Raw genomic sequence first — 21,639 nt, forward strand, 5'->3', positions numbered from 1 at the left:
TATGGACTGCTCCTCTGCCAGCTGGTTCTTTTCTTCCTCCAGCTGCTTGACTCTCGTCTCACAGCTCTTTTCTCTCTCTGCCAGCTGGTTCTTTTCTTCCTCCAGCCGCTTGACTCTCGTCTCACAGCTCTTCTCTCTCTCTGCCAGCCGGTTGTTTCCTTCCTCCAGCCGCTTGACTCTCGTCTCACAGCTCTGTTCTCTCTCTGCCAGCCGGTTCTTTTCTTCCTCCAGCTGCTTGACTCTCGTCTCACAGCTCTTTTCTCTCTCTGCCAGCCGGTTCTTTTCTTCCTCCAGCCGCTTGACTCTCGTCTCACAGCTCTGTTCTCTCTCTGCCAGCCGGTTCTTTTCTTCCTCCAGCCGCTTGACTCTCGTCTCACAGCTCTGTTCTCTCTCTGCCAGCTGGTTCTTTTCTTCCTCCAGCCGCTTGACTCTCGTCTCACAGCTCTTTTCTCTCTCTGCCAGCTGGTTCTTTTCTTCCTCCATCTCTTTGACTCTCGTCTCACAGCTCTTTTCTCTCTCTGCCAGCTGGTTCTTTTCTTCCTCCATCTGGTTCTTTTCTTCCTCCAGCTGCTTGACTCTCGTCTCACAGCTCTGTTCTCTGTCTGACAGCTGGTTCTTTTCTATCTCCAGCTGCTTGACTCTCGTCTCACAGCTCTTTTCTCTCTCTGACAGCTGGTTCTTTTCTTCCTCCATCTCTTTGACTCTCGTCTCACAGCTCTTTTCTCTCTCTGCCAGCTGGTTCTTTTCTTCCTCCAGCTGCTTGACTCTCGTCTCACAGCTCTGTTCTCTCTCTGCCAGCCGGTTCTTTTCTTCCTCCAGCTGCTTGACTCTCGTCTCACAGCTCTTTTCTCTCTCTGCCAGCCGGTTCTTTTCTTCCTCCATCTCTTTGACTCTCGTCTCACAGCTCTTTTCTCTCTCTGCCAGCCGGTTCTTTTCTTCCTCCATCTGGTTCTTTTCTTCCTCCAGCTGCTTGACTCTCGTCTCCCAGCTCTGTTCTTTCTTTGCCAGCTCCTCTCTGAACTCCTCCATATCGTGCTGATCCCTCCAAAATGGACCAGCTTCATCATCTCTGTCCTGTGATTCAGGGCTGCTAGGTGAATCCTGCTGATCCCTCCAAAATGGATCAGCTTCATCATCTCTGTCCTGTGATTCAGGGCTGCTAGTTGAATCCTGCTGATCCCTCCAAAATGGATCAGCAGGCTCTTTAGTGGCTTCATCATCTCTGTCCTGTGATTCAGGGCTGCTAGGTGAATCCTGCTGATCCCTCCAAAATGGATCAGCAGGCTCTTTAGTGGCTTCATCATCTCTGGTTCCCTCTTCTTGGCCAAAGAATGAAGGGAAGAGCCTTCTGGCACCTTTAGTGACCAAAGTGCCCAAAACAAATCTTAGAGGCAACATGATGCTGTGAAAATGTGTCTGATTCCAAAGGGAAAATATCTAATGCTCTGGGAAAATATCTAATGCTCTCTGCGTGTGTGTGATCTAACAGTTTACTTCCTTCAGTCTAGTTAAAGAACAAAATGTGTTCTGTGAATGTGCCTGTTTCATATAAGTAGAACACTTCAAAGACATCAAAGCATCAAAGCACACTCTAGTGATGTCACAGTGTTGTCATGACGATGTAATACCTTTGATCTTTCTCTCTCACACACACTAGTGATGTCACAGTGTTGTCATGACGATCATCTCTCTGTGTCAGAAATATAACAAAGATCTCCAGACAGCAGTTACATTCTTTCTCTGATAAAATAACATAGTATTTAAACTATTTTATTTTTTATTGTTTATATACATTTTAGTATATTTCAGCTGTTGTTGGTACATTTCACTGGTATATTTTATTGTTTACTGTGTATATTTTTATTGTCTAATATATTTTCATTTCTGGAAAATTTTTTTGCATTTAGGAATTTTTTTTACTGCATGTTGATTTATTTTATTCTAGTATCTTAATTTTATTTTATAATCTTTCTTATCTTTCTTATTATCTTGTTTCTAACATGGGGGTTCTTGAATCTTGAATCTTGAATCTTGAATCTTGAAAAGGGCCGGCCGAAAGAACGACTACCAAATGAGGGTTCGGGGGGAATGTACGTTACACCGTGAATGCAGCATGCGGCACAGCGTGCTTATGAAAACAGACTTCAGACTTCTTCAGAGTTTCCGAAGAAGACAGTTCTCTGGTTATTCGTAGCAAATGTTCCAAGCGAGTTCCACGAGAAGGGAGTGTAGCAACCAAAAACGTAATAATGGCCAATAATGTAATAACTTATTACATAATGTAATAACTTATTACATAAATATATTTAATAATATATGTAATAATAACTTATTACATTATTGGCAAAAAGTTATTACGCTATTGGCTCAAAGGTTTTATTACATTATTGGCAAGTTATTACATTATCGGTTTTATTACATTTAAAATGGCCAGTTCTGTTCTTTCTTGGCCAATTCCTCTCTGAACTCCTCCTGCAGATTTTCATATTTGGTCTGCCAAGCCGAAAATCATTCACGAATCTGCTTCAATACGAAGTTTGGTCAGATCTTTGTCTGTAAGTAATAACACATCTACATGCCGGGTTGTGTGATGCACAGGTTTACTTTCAGTAATGTATTGATTACGTTCGTGACTGTATCGATTTGGTCAGTTTACACTCGCGGTTGAGGCTTTTTATTTTTTGCCGATGCATTGTTTAATCCGCCCAGCAGGGGGCCTTGGCATTATGCCGTAGGTTAATTAATGGATTTGTTTACATCTGAGCAGTCAGATGACTCGCAATGAGTTAGGCGATATTGTGGATGTGTGTTTCATTTCTATACATTAAGCACATCTGTAGTTCATGTGTAAATGTGTTGACATGCAAATACTGTGACTTTTTTATTTTATTGTGCAAAAGATATGACAGACATTATACCTTTGTAATGACTATTTTCTGTTGATTGTTTCAGTCTTACAGACTTGAAAAGAGGAAAACTAAAAGAAATAAAACTGAGGAAGAAAAGAGAACACAAGATAAAACATCAATCCTCAACAAAATATCTGGAGTTTCCCTTCTTCATGCTGTTAACTATCTGTCTAGCTGTACAAAGCTGACATCGTACTGCGAGGGCAGAATAGGGATGCTCACCAGGAGGCCATGTCTTTGCTCAACCATACCACGGACAACTGTGTGATTTTCCAGAGGATGAAAGAGACATTTCAGCCTCGTCAGAAGCTCGTCAGTTACCCAGGCAGAAGTGATCATGTCCTCTCTACCTTTCCAAGATTCCTGGATACACAAGGACCGGGAAGTTAGGAATTATGTTTTGAATAGTTGAAATTTTTAGTAGCAGTTGTTTACTATTTCCTTTCCTAAAGGTGGACCAAGACTTCAGTCTCATGTTTGATGACGGCTCATCCTCCAGGGATTTGACATTTGTTTTTGCTTGCTGTCACAGCAGTTTGCAGTGACAGTTGTTTTATTAGCCCTTATATATAATAAAAATGAAAGAAACGAGTACCTTTGACAGTCTCAGCTGTCTTTGTTTATTCTTGTGCATCTCTGAAACTCGATCTACTTTTGGAATAAATATAAACAATTGATGGAAGACTTACAAATCTTATGATTCCTCTCTGTTTTAATTTCAACTTAAAGAATTCAATTGGAAGACTTTTCATTTGATTTGTGGCATTTTTATATTCAGCCTTTGACCAAGAAATGGCGTCCCTGTTGTTGCTGATACATCTCCTCCCGCCACCACCAGGCAGGCAGAAGTCTCCAAAAATCAGCGCAAGTGATGCAGCTGCGAGACTCGTTGTCTTTCAGAAGGTAATTATATTATTAAGGTTATTGAAATATTTTTTTCACGTCACCTTCTTGGCTACATGTGTAAATGAGGGATGTTAGAATAGAAGTGAATTAAATTTTTAAATCAGTCTTAATAGGCGTTTCAATCTTGCACTACTCAGTAAAATGATATGAGCTGAGGTTTTATAAACCTGATGACATTCAAAGCTGGTACGATGTTTCAGATGAGAGATTGTACATATTACCTTCATTCACAATGTTTTAATGTTCAGTAAGAGGACAAAATAAATGTCATGTTTTGAAAGAAATTTTGTCAATGGCATTCATTCTTAGAATAATTTTAACACTTGTGTGGATAGCCTGACACTGAAGCGACTAAAGCTAACACTAACCAGGGTGTAAAAAGTGTCTCAGCAGTGTTACTTGTCGAATCATGTCGTGTTAATTTAACTCTGTTCAACGAGTTAAAGGTTGAACTCTCACACAGTGTGAAATGTTTAACTATTTCAAAAGTATTAATTTACATCTAGATAGAGTGTGAAGCTATATAAACCCTGAAAAAGTGTTGAAATCAACTCTGCGGGAGTTAATTCAACACTGGACGTTTTGCTGTGCATTTGTCCACCTCGTTTACATCAATGAGTGCGGGCTTGATAATATAAAGATCTGCCAGTATGATGGGACACAGTTCAACAGCAGCACAAACTACATCAACATCGTATTATCGGTTATATCAACACCTCTTGAACAGAATTTCATCAAAAACTGAACAATATAACTTTAATGAAGGTTGGACGGTTGTATTAGACTTTGTATTAGACCGCATTAGTTTTAGCTTGGTGCACATAATAAACTGAGTGTACACACACAGCAGACACAAGGTGCTAACAAGCTACAGATAGCCTGTACGGTTTACATTAGCTGTTTTGTGCAAATATGTGAAAAACAAATGATAAAATGATAAAATTAAAGGAAAACCCTAAAAAAAAGTGGTGAAACAGAACAAATGCAAATGATTTAATATCAGAATAATATGCTACGACAATTAGGTCTCAACTCAGTTTAACACTGTGAGAGCGAGATGTTTGAGAGAGCTTTTCAACACCATCATCAAAATCAAATGAGGAAATATCTGAACTGGAGGCTCACAGCCGACCAACACTTCATTAAGACGCTCATAGCTTTATAGCCTCTTGTATAGTTTTAAAACTACAGATTCATTAATAATAAGATGAACCTGTTTTCATTAAATCCTGAAATGTTGACTTTGTGGGCTATTTTTTGGTGACGTGGTGCAGATCACAGCCAGGAGCACGATACTAGATGCAGTCTTTGAACTTTTCGTGGCTCGGCTCGGCCCGGCTCACCTGGTGCGCCTGTACTGCACTTGTACACGGGCTGACTTCAGAAAGAAGACATAATCATACATTATAGGTGAGCATGTTGGTGAGGCTGTGACAGTTATGCCCCTCAGCTCAACCCATTCAAAGTATACAACCCTCTGCTGTTTGTATTTCCTGTTTTTTTTGGTGGAGTGGGGGGGCAACAGGAACAGTGAGCAACAGCCCAACATGAGCAGTCCTCCTCTCTCTCAATTGCAGGTGGATTCAACAGGTCGGCATCTGCATCATCTTTAAGTTTTTGCTGGATCCATGCGACAGGCCATCACTTTCTACTACTTTTGACAGGCAACACAAACAAACCCAGGATAGTAAGTGATGCAATGTTACAATAGCAATCGTAAACTTTAGCAAAATGAACATACATGGGACATAATGTGGTGTAATGTGTGAGATGAACATGTCAGGAAAGAGTAACAAGTAAGGAGGACAGCTCTCACTCACTTTGTCACACAGTTGACATATACTTTTCCAAGAACACAACTCTTGGAGGAAGAGGAGGCCATCAGCCAGTTAGTGTAAGTTTAACAGTGACTCCATCTTCAAGCAGGGACCAATTAATTGTCAGCATAGTGAGTAGTTGATGACTGATTAATACAAATTGGCTGCAGTTTGATCTTTTTAAATAATGATTTGACTTCATGTCTCTCCATGTTCCACCTGTGCAGGTAAAAACGAAGCGCATTAAAGTGCGTGACTATGTTACCTGTTTACTTAATCTTGGGTCAGGTCCAGGGACTTACATTAACGGGTCTGGGCAGGATCAGATTTAACTTCGAGGTAATTGCGGGTAACAGGTTGCTTCCGGTACTGTGGAAGCGGGTGGTTGCGGATTTGCAAAACTGGATCTGTGCAGGACAGTGTCCCAGGCCAACAGAAGTGGTTTACTATAGTGTTCAGCAGCCATGGAAACGTCTGAAACTCTCCATTTCATACCGGAGGAGTGGCCACATGTGGCGCAAAATTATGTGAAATTGATGTTTGAGATCAAACGTTTTTAACCTTTAGTTAAGGTGTCAACACATGTTGTTAACCTGTGAAAAATCAGCACGTTAACACATTAACAGTATGTTAATGTTCAGTTCTTTCTTCACGGTGATACTCGGTTCAGTGAGCTTGAATCTACCGGGGACCGAGTGCGCGCTCGCAATGAATGCCAAAAATAAAGGACTGTTCCTTTAAGAAGATGCACGTTTCACCTCTTTTGGTCCGGCATGGTGGATGATATATTTTGCCGTTTCCTCTTGTCGTGCACTGTTGGTGAAATAACATAAATATATTATTTATGTAAGATTAAAAATAATGTTTTTTAATCTTTCTCAAGATGAAAATCGATGTATAAGAATGTTTTCCTCAACATGGAAACATTTTTTTCGCAACACACCCCCATAAAGCCATGGTATCGTCTAGTCACCGGAAACGCCGGCGACAGCCAAACTCCCGGTGAAGTGAAGAAGTGGAACCGATTTGTCAGCCGACTACTTGTACTGCTAAACTAGTGAGACAAGTAAGTGTTTCGAAGTATTATAAAGATTTTATATTGTGGTGATTATTAACCAAACAACTCAGCTAACTTCTTTTTAATTGAGTTCAGTGGATTTGATAAGCCTTTGACGACAGTGTTGACAAATTAGCCAACATTACTTGTGCTGTCCTGACACCCGCGGTGCTGCGCTAGCTAGCAAACAAAAGAAGTCTCCTAGCAGCAAAGGCTGAGCCTTAGAAAAATGTTAAACTAACAATGTTTGCTTTATGTTGTAATTAACGTTTTTGTGACGTTTAATCTATAATCGCGCGTGAGATCTACTCAGAATTTGTAATACTAGTCATCCTAACCTCGTTAGCAGCGTTTAGCTAGCATCAGCGTAAGAGTCCTAAAGTCGTCCTATTTAACGTTAAATTTGGTTAGAATAGTCGTCAGACCCCCTCAGATTTAAGATGACTTATATAAGAAAAATGGGCGACAAATCATCTTAACCTTTTCATTTTTCACTGATCCTCACTAAAAATGGTAACGTCATTGCAGCAATGGGTTTATTACCATGTTCCATTATAACAATAATTTCAAATAAGCCCTCTTGTCTACTAAAGCCTGTAGTCTTGCATGTATTTTTGTCAACATGGCAGACACCTCGACCTAACTTCACCAATATAATCAGCGTTTACGGTAAACGAGCCCTGTTTAGCTCTAAGTAATACAAAGTGCTTTGTCATTGAGGAATTGCCGGCTCTGTAGATAAAGAGTGGTCCTGGTCTGTTCTATATGGAAAGCGTACTTAGACAACGGCTGTTGTGATTTGGCGCTATATAAAATAAAATCGAGTAGTTTCTTAACGTTTCGTGATGTTAGCGTTTATATGAACCCACTTCAAACCTAGACACGACACAGGAACAGATAAATCTGGTGACGCAGTATTAGGATACTATTACTATTGCTAATGCCAGTAAATTGCAAGAAGTCACTTGTTGCCTGTTAAACGTTTATTTTTGGCTGTCCTGTGTTTTTGGCAGTTTTTGGCTTTGTTCACCTGTGGGTTGCTGTTGTTTACTTCCTTATGTGTTGAGTTATTACATATGTTTTCTGATCATTATGCCAGGTTCACACTGCGTTTTTGGTGTTATTGTTAAAGTATGATTTTAATTTGTTTTTTTGGTTTTTTTTTTGTTCATATGTCAGTAAGGACCCCAGGTAATGGGGTTCTTGTAAAGAATTAAAAAAATTACTGTACTATTAGTATAGTATTGGTATTATACTATACTATTAGTATAGTGGTAAATCATATTTCATAAGCATTAGTCAGATGATGAAAAAGCCAGCATTTGGGGAATTGAGTCAGCTTGAGACAGCTGCTGGCACATTGTCCCTCTTAAGGGGCAGCACACTAAATTTGACCAAATCTGTAATTGAAAGTGACCTCTGTCTGGTAAACCTGCCTGAAACAGCATGACTCTATATACTAATCACCAAAATTCACTTTTAATATCCACATTTGGGCCAGGCACCTACGCTCCAATAATGTGAAATGTTGATACTTAAGCATACAATGATATTTTGGGCAATAGCGTGCTCACACTTGGCAACAGTTTGGGAAAGGCCATTTCCTGTTTATGACAGTGCCCTGTGCACAAAGCCAGGACCATAAAGACACAGTTCTCCCACTTTTGAGTCCTAATTTCAACCTCATCCAGCACCTTTGTGATGAACTGGGATGCTGACTCAGACCTCATCGGCCAATATCAGTGGCCTACATCAGTAATGTCGTTTTCAGACAGACAGCAGTTTACTGTGAACAAAGTCAGCCCCATTCTTCATTTCAGCGAGGCTGCTGCTTTGACACAGAAGGGCTGCCAAAATATAGGACTTCACAAGGGCCATTCAGCAAAAAACGTTAAACCGGGTTCAACTTTTGCCACAATGCAATGCAACCTCATCCTTTATCAAGCTGCACTGGCTAATCAAATATGAAAGCATTTATTTCTGGTAAATTACTTTGCAATGTGAAATGTGTATTTCTACTGTGCCTGACATCACAATTGTCAAGGACAAAATAATTGTTGCTAAAATGAGGGTTTAGATATTTTTTCAACATACAGTTTTCTTAAACATTTGCCATGATTACAGGTTTGTAAATTCTTCAAAAGTAAAAGAACCAGTGATGTTGCCTACAAAACGGTAGCTAGCTAGCACTATTCAGGGATTTTTTAAAAATTCTTTTATTTTTTTAACCTTTACTTGGACAGATAATGTCATTGACATTGACGTGATAAAACTTAGTGGCCATGGGGGGGCACCTGTAAGGGATATCGGGCCATGCTTGATGTTGTTGAACCTTGAATTCTGTGAGTACTGATGATACCTTGTTTGTGTTTTTTATGTATCTACTTGTAGGAACAATCGGGCTGCTGGGCAGACATCAGCACAGTATCAGAAACGCTGGACAAGCTTGTAAGTAGTTGTGTTGTTTTTTTTGAATGTAGTGGCTAAAGTTAATGCAGTCCAGCATTTACACAGTGATGATACTGCTAAAGTTTGTCGTACAATATCTCAGTCTTAATCTCTGACTGATTTTTTTTTATTCTAGAATCTCTTAGATTTGAATGGACAAGGAAGCCAGAAGTTCACAGGTATGACCTGCATCATACACACTTTACCCTGATATAAATGATTGATTATTGGCTTGTATTGTGTAGGTGGACGAGGGGGTGGATGTGTTATCTCACTACTTCCTGATGAAATGTCATTAAAAAAACCAACAAATTCTACTCCTAAATGTAGCCCAGCTAGTGAAGCCCATTAAAGGTTCAGTGATGCCTGTGAAGAAGAAGAGGAAGCTCCCTGAAGCAGAGGATAATGAGCGCAAGTGTAAAATTGCAAGGTAAACAGACACACGCATTCATTCACACTATAACTTTGTATGTCTGTCCTCTCTGGTCATCTGTCTGCATTGCATGAAATCTCCACCATTCTCAATAGTTTTTCGGATTGCTTTGCAGTGAATTGCTGAGTTCCTTTCTTGGGTGTGTTTTGTAGCAACCTCTCATGAGCTCTAGAGGCTCTTTGCTGGAGAGGGTGGCCACTAACTGAACCCTGCAGCAGCCTGAAAAAGGGCTGGCAGGGTTTTCTTTCACCTGGCAGTGAGCATACTGAACCCCTCACCTTCTCACTTTTCTCCACTCTCTGCCTCCACTCCCTCTCTCTCTCTCTGTGTGTGTGTGTTCGTGTGTGTTCGTGTGTGTTCGTGTGTGTTCGTGTGTGTTCGTGTGTGTTCGTGTGTGTGTTTGTGTGTGTTTACTCAGCACAAACTTGCCCTCTTTATCAGTGCTGCTTCAGAACACAGGAAGACTGTAGCAGAGAAGTGTCCTAACTTGCCAGTTTATTAGGTACACCCAGTCTATCCTCATGGATATAAAAGGATTGCGAATCTAAGGGAAAAAAAATAGCCCCAGATGGTTCCAGCTGAGATTAGCAAGGCTGATGCTGTCATAACCACAATGTAATTATTTGGGATTTGGATTTGTTTTGGAACATGAGCCTACTTCATAAGACCTATGGTATGAAGACCTACATTATTAATTTGACCAAGTGTCCTGGATCATAAATACATGTTTGGCATTTGGAACAAACCAGACTGTGGATTGACCTCCTGCATTGATCGACTTTGTACATGCATTAGGAGTCGCAGCCTCTCTGTACCAATATGGTGGCCATTCTCTAGGAATTGGTGTTGGATGTTGGACTCTTCACAGACATGATAGAGTACAACTACCATGTAGAATAGTGATGCACCATCAATTCACCTCACCGTCAAAACAAGTGCTTTGAGCCTCACTTCACACAAACAAGTGGCTAGCTGTCAGAAATTCAGTATCTCAGAAGCTGACATGAATCAGATGCTCCTAATTATGATATGAACAATGTGACTTAATGCAGTGATACACGTTTGGGATTCATATTGCATGGGTGGTGACGAGCTATTGGAGGACGAGGATAAAATCATTCCATTAAGTGTGCGTGTGTTTCATGTTCAGTGTTTTTTTTACTTAAATGACACTGAATGTCTTTCCTAGCTGATCAGTGGCTATATTCCATGTGAGACATATTAAAAAGTTAAGATATTTACAGTTATCACCTAAATTAATGACTGGATTTTTCTGACCAATATCAGATGAGTTTATTTAGTGAAAACTGTTATGTCATTTTGAACCTTTTGGTGTGTGTTGTAGTTTCACCCGCCCTCAGATCCGTGATGCCATTCGTGGTGCTGAGAAGCTCTTCTCCAATAAGAAGTGCCTGGCTTGGTTCCAGAAGTACGCCGGCTCCGACAAAGTGGTCGATCCAGAGGCCATGGAGAAGTTCTGTGAAGACATCGGTGTGGAACCAGAGAATGTGAGTCCCCCTGGCTCTTAGTTTCACCCTCAGTGTTTCACCTACCATTGCCTGACGCCCTCCAGCCCCAAAAGAAACAAAATATTTTATTTGTGTTGTGAATTCTTCGTTTTCAGCCATTTATGTTCAGGGATGTTTATTTTTGAAATAATATTTATGGAAAGCTGAGAGGTAACTTGGGACTAAAATCAACCTCGGGTCCTACCTCAGCATATGGCTTGAGTTGTTAAGTTTCCTACACTGACTTTAATCAACAGGGACAGGGACGACTCCTGGGGGAGAGTGAGAAAATATTCTAACAATATGAACACATCTCTCTAATATAATAGCAGTGCCAAAATTTGAAATAAATTGTACATACTTTAAATAAGTTTTGGAGCTTGTCTTTTTAAATTGTGTTTTGTGCTCGACTCCTCTTCAGTTCCACTGCCTTGGAAAGATTGTGGCCTTTCCTTGGGGGAAGTGTCTGTACAGAGAATACACAGTGCGATGATGGAGGGAATGAATACCCTGTTCACATGCACCAACTTGGATTTGAAATGTTTGCAAGGATTAAATGTAATGCCTCTCTCCCTTTCCTGCAGATTATCATGTTAGTTTTAGCCTGGCATCTAGAAGCAGCGAACATGGGATTCTTCACAAAAGACGAGTGGCTCAGGGGAATGACGTTACTGCAGTAAGAAAACCTTTCATTTAACTTTTGGTTTTCTGTTGCTTCAAATCGAATTTATAGTGAGACTCTGTCTTGCTCTCATCACCAACATTTAGTTAATTATCCACATGAATATACGAACCAGACCTTTTCACCTCACTGTCTATTGTTGTCAATAGACCTGTGAGAAAAGGTGTGTGTGTGTGTGTGTGTGTGTGTGTTTGTTACCTTTTCTGGAATAAACACCGACCATGTCGGGGCCAGTTGTCATCATGGAGACCAAAGCCCGCTCCTGATAAGGCTAAATGTCATTTCTCAGGTGGTTAAGGTTAGGGGCAAAGTGTGAGGCTCGGTTACAGTTTGGGTCAGGCTGCCCTAACAAGGATAGCTGCACAAACAGTGTTCCTCACGTGGGGGGAAAAAATGTCATGTTGTTCCTTATGGGGACAAAACTCCAGTCCCAATGATGTAAATCATTAAATTTTATGGCGAAGACTGGTTGTGGTTAGGTTGATGTTAGGCAAGTAGTGGTTACAGTCAGTCTATGTAATGTCCCCAAAAGTGATGGTGTGTGTCTGTGTGTGTTCTTTCAACCTACTTGCAGGTGTGACTGCACAGAGAGGCTACAGAGCAAACTGGATTACCTGCGCAGTGAGCTCAACGACTCTGTAGCCTTCAAAAACATCTACAGATATGCCTTCGACTTCGCCAGAGTGAGTTTGCTGAGGCCTGTTTGTGTTTGTTCTCCACACCAGTGCCGTCACTGAACAATGTGTGCAGAGTTTCCAACTGGTGCTGGTCCACATGTCCTCGAAGATTTCCCTGTCTCAGACAAACAAGAGAAATTCTCGTCAAATATTATCTGATTATGGATCCTGTTTTCCATGTTTTTGTGTCCAACTACGTTTTTCTGTACTTCACTGGACAACAGAAACTGTAGTTTTGTGACTCCTGTTTGTAATGCAGTGCGTCCGCTGTGGTGTGGATGTGTTTGTTGTTTTGTTGTTGCTTTTTTTGCACAATGGAACGTCTGTATTTTATTTCACAGTTTAAATATATATTTAGAATATTCATTGACACTCACTGAGAATCTTGTTTTGCTTACCTCGAGTCGTTTAATTTCTCACCTTGATGCAGTGATGTACAGCTGTGCTCCAGATTGAGTTTGAGTTAACACTTTAATACACTGAGTGTACAGAACAAATATTAGCTGAGAGCTCTGTGGAAAAGTGGCTCTGGGTAAAAACTGACTGCAATGGTCACAACAATTCTGTCGCCCCCCCACTTACTGTTGCTGTGTTTGGTCCTTCGTCTGGTTGTCAGGATAAGGGCCAGAGGAGTTTGGACATGGACACAGCTAAATCCATGCTGGCCTTGCTGCTAGGGAGAACGTGGCCTCTCTTTCCAGTCTTCCACCAGTTCCTGGAGGTAAACCCCTTGGTGTCACATGTTTCTGTGGATGAGCCAGTGAAAAGGGCATTGCAATAATTAATTTAGGATTTGTTGTTTTATCAAAACACATAAATTAACTGTAGATGGTTGTGACACCAGTAGTTTATCTTAGCAAAACAACTCCGAAACTATTTTTTCCTCTAGCACCAAAACAAGTGTGTAATTTCCTCCTCACTCCCATCTCTCTCTTTCTCTGTTTTCCTCTGTGCCTCCCATTCGTCACTCCCACAGCAGTCCAAGTACAAGGGGATGAATAAGGACCAGTGGTATAATGTTCTGGAGTTCAGCAGGACCATCAACACAGACCTCAGCAACTATGATGAAGATGGCGCTTGTGAGTATACAAGCAACTCACTACCTACAGCCTCACATTGAGGCTGTAGAGGAGCATTCACTCCTCCTGGCAACATAGATGGTACTGGAAGCTTGGTGACTTAGGTTGGACCTGTGTTCGTTATGTGACTACACTCTGTAACTGAAGTGCGCCTCCTCAAAAATGTAAGTCAGTGTTTATGGCTACAGCGATGCCACTTTGCTTTGGGTTTCTGATGTTGGTGTGATTGTAGATAGTGAAGACAACATGAGGTTACTGCCAGTAACACACACCGAAGTTATCATCCCCACAGTCACCCCTCTCTCTGGTACTGAATGAAACACAGTTCACACAGTGACCTCACTCTTACTGTGGGGAATATATATAGCACAGTACGTCCCGATCAGTTGTGGTTCACCCCTCTAGTGTTGCAGTTGTGTTAATCAGTTGGTGAAATCAGACACTGAACTATAAATCAAAACCGCAACCCTTTACTCCGAGTTCAGATCCAGCTTGAGTTGAGTTGCTGCTGTTTATTATGGCGATTTCCACTCGTGGACACAGAAGAAATCTCACGGTGTTGCCTCTCATTTAGCAGAGCAAGGGTTATACGACACTGGATGGTGCAACACAGTTAATATGATAGCTTCCTCCATTTAGACTCTGGTTCTCTGTATTCTCTTACACGTGAGCGCTGCCACGACAGTTTGTAGACCGTAAGAAATACATGGAAGAGAGACTTAAGTGCTGAAATATATGGTGATTGATATTTTTAATGACAAATGATTGACAGTGTTACTTAAAAATAGGAGGAAAAAACTATTTTTTATAGTACAGAGATGTAAAACGTTTACAAAAGATTACACATCCAAACACGATAAATACTAGGTGCTGGGCAGAAGTACATATGAAAAACAACTGAAAATAAGTCCCATTTTCTTCTTTCATAGTAAGCGCTTTTGCCATAAATAGTGATCACTGGTACGTCTTGGTAAAAGTGATTTTATTTGATGTTTTGATTTCTGCATGAGAGTAACTTAACTGTGTAACACGAGCACAGTGTGAGATACATTACACAGATACATCATTTATTATTATTAAAGTTGCTCTGTGCTACATGATTTCTTAAATTGAACATCCACAAAAAAAGTGCAGGAACTATATTAATATTTTTTATGGCCTTGTTTTTTTTTTTTTTTCTGCAGGGCCAGTGCTGCTAGACGAGTTTGTGGAATGGCAGAAAACTTGGTCAGCAGCGTAGCAGACGTCGCGAAACCAGAAAGGACAAAGAGGGAGATGAAACAAAAACCACAAACACAGGAGGAGTCTCTTTATCGTTTCTCCAGCAACACACACACACACACACACACACACACACACACGGACTACAGAATCATGTCATCCCTGTGGACTCTGAGTGCACCCACATCCCATCAGAGATTGTCTCTGTGCATCGTCAGCCAACTGTGGACAACAGGCCCTTCTCTCGCTGAGTAGACTTTTTATAGTGTTAATTTGGAGAAAAGAAGACGTGGGAGAAATGGTCTTAAAGTGAAAATTTAAAAAAAATGAACTGAAAGAGGAACTGTGGAATTATGTTAATTATTTTTCCCATTTTGTGTCTTGTTTGTAGACGTTTTCACAGTAATAAAAAGGAAATGGAAGGATGACAGGCTACTTCTTAATAATTGCTAAAACTCTAGGTTTCATTGACCAAACATTTAACAAGTGCAGATGTGTATGTGTAAATTATCCCGGTAGATATCTGACTTCATAATTGCTTTCATGCGCTAAAACAAAATGGTGTACTCATATCAACAATATTTTAAACACTTTTACACACGATTACAGTGATTCAGTGGTATAGTGCTTTAAAGCAAAGGTATAGGTAGTTGATTGTAAGCTAAATGGAGGCATTGAAGGATACAGCAGTTCAAATCCACTGACGATATCAAAGCCAGTAATGTTCTTGTTTTGTCCGTCAGTACTTCCTGACTTCTCTTCGCTGTCTGTGGCTCTCAGGCCCGTTTGTTTCTACTGAGGTTGGAACAGCCCTAAACTCCTGACATGATGTTGTCATTATTTTGTCCACCCTCTCTCATGTCTCTTAAATGTCCATGTGGAAGTGAGGCCTCTCCTCTCTCTCCTCCCTCCCCGGCTCTCTGGTGTCCAGTGGCCCTGCTGAGGCGGCAGCCATGATGGCGTTGAGGCGCGTCAGAGACACTGAGCGCTGTCTGAGCCTGGGGGCGGGACGTGGCTCGTCGGGGGCGGGGTCAGGAAGGTGGCAGTATCGCTGTCCATCATCGTCGTACTGGTACAGGCGAATGACGCGGCTGCGACGACCCGGGCAGGGCGGGGAGGACGCCGGTTCTCCTCCTTTATCTGTCTTATCATCTTTGCAAATGCCTGTCTCTCCTTCTTCCTCCCTACTCTTATTTTCTGCGTCATCACCCTCTCTTTCCTCTTCCTCCTCCTCCCTCCACTCAGCTCCCTCTTTCTCCTTTTTATATCCTGTCTCCTCCTCACTTTCTCTCCTCTCCTCTCCTTCTTTTCTCCTGTTCTCCTGCTCACCTGCCTCCTCTATCTCTTTCTCTTGTCTCAGTTCCATCTTTTCCTCCCTGCTCTTTCTTCCATCTCTCTCCTCTCCACCTGCACTGCACTCTTCCTCATCAGTTTTAGTTTGACTGCCTCTGTCTTCTCCTAACTCCCTTTCCTCCTCCTCCTCCTCTGTCTCCCCATCACATCCTTTATTCCTTTCCTCTAGACTCCTTCCTGACACCTCCTCCTCCATCCTTCTCTCCTCTTCTTCCATATAGTCACATCCCTCCAGATAGACGGTGGTTTCCTGCTCCTCCTGTCGTTTGTTCCGGAAGCTTCTCTGAGGTTTGGCAGGGGGAGACGAGGTTGTCGATGATGTTGTCGTTTCCATGGTTATGAAGTTTGCAGAGTTGTCGTCCCACACCTGTTCCATCTCAAAGGCCTGGTTGTTGTACGTGGGCAGCATGGTAGTGTTGGTGACCTCGGAGCCATGGTGCGGCGTGTCAGTTTGGTGTCGTTGTTTCCGTGGTGATCGCAACCCCTTAGTGACTGCCCCTAAACACCTAAGTGGAAATAATGTAGTGGGAGTTATTAATCATATTTACACACTTCTTATTTGAAAGATATCAGCTCTATACAATTTTGATCATGTCTGACACAGAAATGATGATTGACTTAAAAATGCCAGAGTCTTTGGTGGATGTCACTGTTGTGTTGTTTAAAGCTCAGCTTATTGTCCAGGGCGAGTCTGAGATGTTTGAAGAATGTGCATCTGGCCAGTCGAGCAGTTTCCAAACAGCTTCCTCTTTCTGGCATTCAAGCCAAAATCAAAGTCTGCTGTGTGGGAGAACCGTCCAGTGACAAGCAGTCACCCCACCACTGTATCAAAATGTAGACTGTGAAGTATGACTCCAATGAAGTTGTTTTATGTGCTGGGAGAAGAGTCCTGACTTTATCTAAAACTCTACAGCATGCATGAGAGCATGATCAGGACTGAAAACATGCACTGGTATGGAAACATACTCGTTTGTGCTAATGTGTCGAGTCCACTTATCTGAGCATGCGTTTTATTCACTCTTGACCAACACAGATCTGATGAAAACAGCATGATTTCTCTATTGACTGAGATTCTTTCAGTCAATAATGTACAAAATTATCAAAGTATTAATTTTTCTGGTAAATTCAAATTTGGAACAATCTAAAGATTTTGAACGCGAGCACCGTCCACCTCCATCTTCTTCACGGTATTCTTCAGTCTATTGCTCATGATAATGTTATCCAAGATGCACAGAAAGGCTCCAGCAGCAGAGGAGAACCGGATTTAAATCCTTGTGCAGCTTTGATCACTAAGAGAGCATCCCGTTTTGAGCATTTACTAATTTAAAATCACAGAAATGTTTTTGGGAATCTAATCACAGTAGGAATAAAAGCAAGGATTTAAGTGCCCTGAACACACCTGAGTACATGTGTCCTGGTCAGAGCTCCTGCGCTGAAGCCCAGCACAAACGTCAGCAGCACTGATGCTGCCACAGCTCCTGCAAACTGCCCATCTGAATGACCTGCCTGCCTCTCCGCCTCAGACCCAACATCCCTCCTGAACCTGAACGCATCACAGCTGCTGCCTTGCTTGCATTTGCTGTGTTCGTGGTTCTTCTGAGTGGTCTGACTAATGTAGAGCTCATACGGCCACAGTGTAGTTCCCTCTGTGTGCTGCAGGAGGCAGTAGTACAGGCCACTGTGGTGAATGCTGGTGTTGGGGACCACCAAGCTCCCATCATGGTGCATAAACACGGGGTCCAGTTTACTGTGGAAACCAGGGATCTGAAGGTCTCCAAAGGGGCTGTGCCAGTACTGGACCACACCTACACATGAAAGAAGGAGCAGTTACAGGTGAGGAGACACAGAGCTTCATGTATATGATGATTTCATGAAAACACCAAAACCAACAATGAATGTATTGACAGATTGATGAATGCAGTGCTGGTTTTCTTCTGTGTCTCAAATCTCCCTATTTACAATATTGTGCATTGTGCAGTATTTACTGTGTACTGTTGTATTTAAGTGTCTGAATTCAGAGAGTGAAATGTGTGCTTTCATCACTGGACATGACAAATGTATATATATATATATATTGCAGTTAGTATTCTCATCAGAATCTGAATTTGAAAACATAGATTTGAAAAGAGGTCAGCTTTTCCAGGACTCCTTGTGAAGCCTTGCTGATTCTGAGTGGATTAGCCAGGTGAAGTCAGTTGAATTGCTCAGGTGTGGAGGCAGGACTGTGCCGTCTTCTCTGTTTGTGTTGATCCTCTTTACTGACCTGCGTTCTTTCCATCCCCACAGTTTAAAGTCAGCTCTACCTCAGCTTGACCTTTCACCCTGCAGGTTGGTGCGACAGTAATAGCTGCTCTTTCTGCATTCGCTGAGCCAGACAGGAAAGCTGTGAAAGCTAACCACCTGGTTAACATTTTGAACCTGCACAGGAAATAAGAGTCAGATGTATTTTTTTAATGATTCAGGTGCAGTAAGTGACAGCTGGATTCACAGCGGGGCTCCAGGTAACAAAAAAAACTGCTCTAATCAGTATGTTTATAGAAACAGTTATACGATTAATGATCAGAAAATTAAGAATATGTGTTCCTGCCTACAAACTCTGCTCATATCAGTCTCATTTCCAGCAGCAGAAGCAGCTGTTTCCAGCAAACAAGCTGTTCGTAACGCACCGTGCACCACTCACTCAAAACAGCAGACGAAATGAGAGACTATCTGGTGAATAAAGTGGAACATTTACCAGCTAAAAAGACAGATATTTTTCTCACAGGAGGCCAGAGAGCAACAGGAGAAGTGAATATTAGGCCTGCATTCATCAAGCAGCGATTGTTCGATTGTTTGCGAACATGTTTGACATAAGAACTTAAGTGATCTCAGCTTGTTTAGCTGCTTTCAAGTGACTAAAAAATCTTCAACTAGGTGAAAAGATTCTGTTGGAAAGGAGTGAATCTGTCATTTTATATAAAAATGCATGTCCAGAATGTCAAATACAGTTCAATTTCAGCTGTTTAAATTTACCATACAGGATTGAACTTGGAGAAACTCACTCGACCTGACTTGTAGACAGTGTACATGTAGTCAGAGAGAGGAGAAGACATCACAGTTCAGCTGTGTCCTTCACATGCGGACTATCAGTCACAATAATCCAGGTGCAGTCTGAGCTGGTGATATTTACCTGTGACAGCTGGTATAATTTCTTCTAAAATGCAGCCGTGTTTTCCTTTCCTCGCGTGAGCACACACTGTCTGATGGACGTGTTGGTGGCTCAGTCTCCTCTGGCAAAGTGTAAAGTGCAGTTTCTCACATGACACTGTGGATGTCTTCTCCTCTCATGATGTTAAAGATTAATAGCATCATAGAGACAGTGGCGTTGTTTTATAAAGCCGCCTGTTTTCTGCACAACAGCAGTTCTTAAGCATTTCAGGCAGTAACGCCAAAGGCTGGGGAGGGTGGACAGTCTGATCACACAGATATGCTGCTGTCCTCCTCTGTTAAAGCACCACTGAGTAATGGAGGGTATCCGTGTGCCCTATTGGCAACCAGTAGGAACTGCAATAAACATCAGCCTCATTTTCATCCAAGTAAGCACATTCTGGAGAAGCTGCTGCTGCTCTGCGAACATGCTGCTCATGCTGCACCTCCTGTATAATCATGGCAGAGTCTGCAGCCATGCTAACAGCGCAGTGAGGCTGCACAGGCATCACCGCAGTAGTTGTTGAGGTTAAAGTTTTTTCTGTCTGGACCAAAGGGGGGTGTCATCTCTTAACCATCCCGTTGGCATCCCGAAAAACATTGATTTATGCTCATCTCATCTGGCTTTTGTCTGGTCTGTTTAAATCCCAGATAGAATGACGTATAATGTTGTTATGCTCTTCATGAGGGTTTGTGGTCTCCTGAAGTCTCGACTCTGCACTGAGATGGCAGGGGTCACTTCTTCACTTCACCAAGGTAAGCATTCGCCTAGTTCCCGTTTTCCTGCTGTCGATTTTGCCGAGACAGTTTAACCTGCTATTGGACCCTGGGGTCACCTGGCAGATTAACCTGTTTTACCCACATGGGCCAAATATGAGCTCTGAGCACTACTGACCACCCAGATCCACTCACTTTTGGTGCATTGTGTATGTATGATGCAGTCTTTAAATACTCATCAGGTGTAGTGCAAACAGCAGATTACACATGGCTGCATTATTATATTTTGCCCAGAAAAGCCAGCCAGTAATCCTGTTCTGGAGAACCACCTGCACAGGTCTGCTGTGTGTCAATTATCTGACACTAGTTTGATTAATATAAGACATGGCCAACAAAGGGCAAACAAATGCATTCATGGTGACAGAGCATAAGGTACAGATAATAAAACTCAATAAAAGTAGAGACTGCTCCATTATTGTTTTTAGAGTAAATGTCCCCAAAATCCCCAAAGTTTGAGAACCTGAGTCCTCATTTACGACTGTTTGAGATGTTTTTTTTTTTTCTATTACTTTCTTCATATGTATTTGTATAGATGTGTTTAGGTAAAGAAATCAAGTTGCTGTCCTGAACTTTTTAGATTTTAAAACAAAAACAAATACCTTTAGGAATAAGCATCCTGTACACACATCCACTGAGGTAATTACAACTAGAGACAGTGGCCCTCTAGTATTACAGACAGATGTTTCCCTCATGTTGGTATCAGAACATTCACACTTTGCAGCCCATATCATCCCCCACCAGAGGTCAGTGGTGTATAACTAAAGCCTTTGAAGGAAACTGTATAACTTGTTACAGTAAATTCCCTCCAGCTGTCACAAAATTTCAAAGGTTTTTCTTTATTTTTAGTCTTCCACTTAAATCCTTCTGTGCTGTATTGTGTTTATTTAGAGTGGTGGCCACTGTTTGATGAGGCAATATCCGGTCTGTAGTATCCTGCTGTAAAGATGTTTATAAAATCTCAGTTACATCACTATTAGGCAGCACGGTGAGCAGAGCACTGTAAACTGAACAATAGACGATAACCTTTGCTGTAATTCACACATTTGTGTTGATGCAAAAAAAAAAATAAATTAAAAATTAAATTATTAGTAGGCTATTGACACTCACAGCGGATTTGGCTCTGGTTCTCAGTAACCCTCAATGTAAGCCTGTTAAAAGATACAGAAAATTATGTATAAATACGCAAATAAACAAAGAGATGACAGAGAAAATGATGACGATTTGAACTTGAGTGAACATGTAAACACAACAATGCAATTAAAACTGTGCTCATGCAGTAGGAAACGCCACCGTGAAGGTCTCATTCTGGATAAAATGGTCATAAAATGCTGTTGACATGTAGAGTACTTATTACGGAGTATAGTGGGATTAATACAGGTGTATTGCCTGTCAGGTGAGTGACAGAATATTGAGACGTTCAGAGCTCGTGTGTGCGCGCCCAACTCGATGATTTCGATTTGTCCGTGCCGTACCTGAAGGCACCAGAGAATCTCGCTCGAGCCTCCAGTATGGTGAAGACGGGTTGGTCTGTTTGAGCTCCTCGTGTGTGCGCGCGCGCGTGTGCGTTTGCGTGGTTTTACTTTGAG

General features: G+C 41.7%; 1 protein-coding gene across 1 annotated transcript; it reads left to right on the plus strand.

The window, feature by feature from the left end:
* Nucleotides 1–6,618: 6,618 nt before the first annotated feature.
* dcun1d5 (DCN1, defective in cullin neddylation 1, domain containing 5 (S. cerevisiae)) lies at nucleotides 6,619–15,162 on the plus strand. Its single transcript, XM_041940987.1, has 10 exons — nucleotides 6,619–6,698; nucleotides 9,081–9,137; nucleotides 9,274–9,316; nucleotides 9,468–9,567; nucleotides 10,916–11,078; nucleotides 11,663–11,754; nucleotides 12,335–12,443; nucleotides 13,054–13,158; nucleotides 13,414–13,516; nucleotides 14,701–15,162. Exons 4-10 carry the CDS (start codon nucleotides 9,500–9,502, stop codon nucleotides 14,754–14,756), a joined length of 696 nt encoding a protein of 231 aa, XP_041796921.1. The 5' UTR covers nucleotides 6,619–6,698; nucleotides 9,081–9,137; nucleotides 9,274–9,316; nucleotides 9,468–9,499; the 3' UTR covers nucleotides 14,757–15,162.
* Nucleotides 15,163–21,639: the final 6,477 nt, after the last annotated feature.

The sequence above is a fragment of the Chelmon rostratus genome, chromosome 7, assembly GCF_017976325.1.
Source record: "Chelmon rostratus isolate fCheRos1 chromosome 7, fCheRos1.pri, whole genome shotgun sequence".
NCBI lineage: Eukaryota > Metazoa > Chordata > Actinopteri > Chaetodontiformes > Chaetodontidae > Chelmon > Chelmon rostratus.

Excerpts from the sequence above, each read along its gene's own strand:
- dcun1d5 (XM_041940987.1), top strand. The coding sequence starts at position 9,500 with ATGCCTGTGAAGAAGAAGAGGAAGCTCCCTGAAGCAGAGGATAATGAG. Across the intron at positions 12,444-13,053 it reads ATGCCTTCGACTTCGCCAGA|GATAAGGGCCAGAGGAGTTT; the intron begins GTGAGTTTGCTG and ends TCTGGTTGTCAG. Across the intron at positions 13,159-13,413 it reads TCTTCCACCAGTTCCTGGAG|CAGTCCAAGTACAAGGGGAT; the intron begins GTAAACCCCTTG and ends TCACTCCCACAG.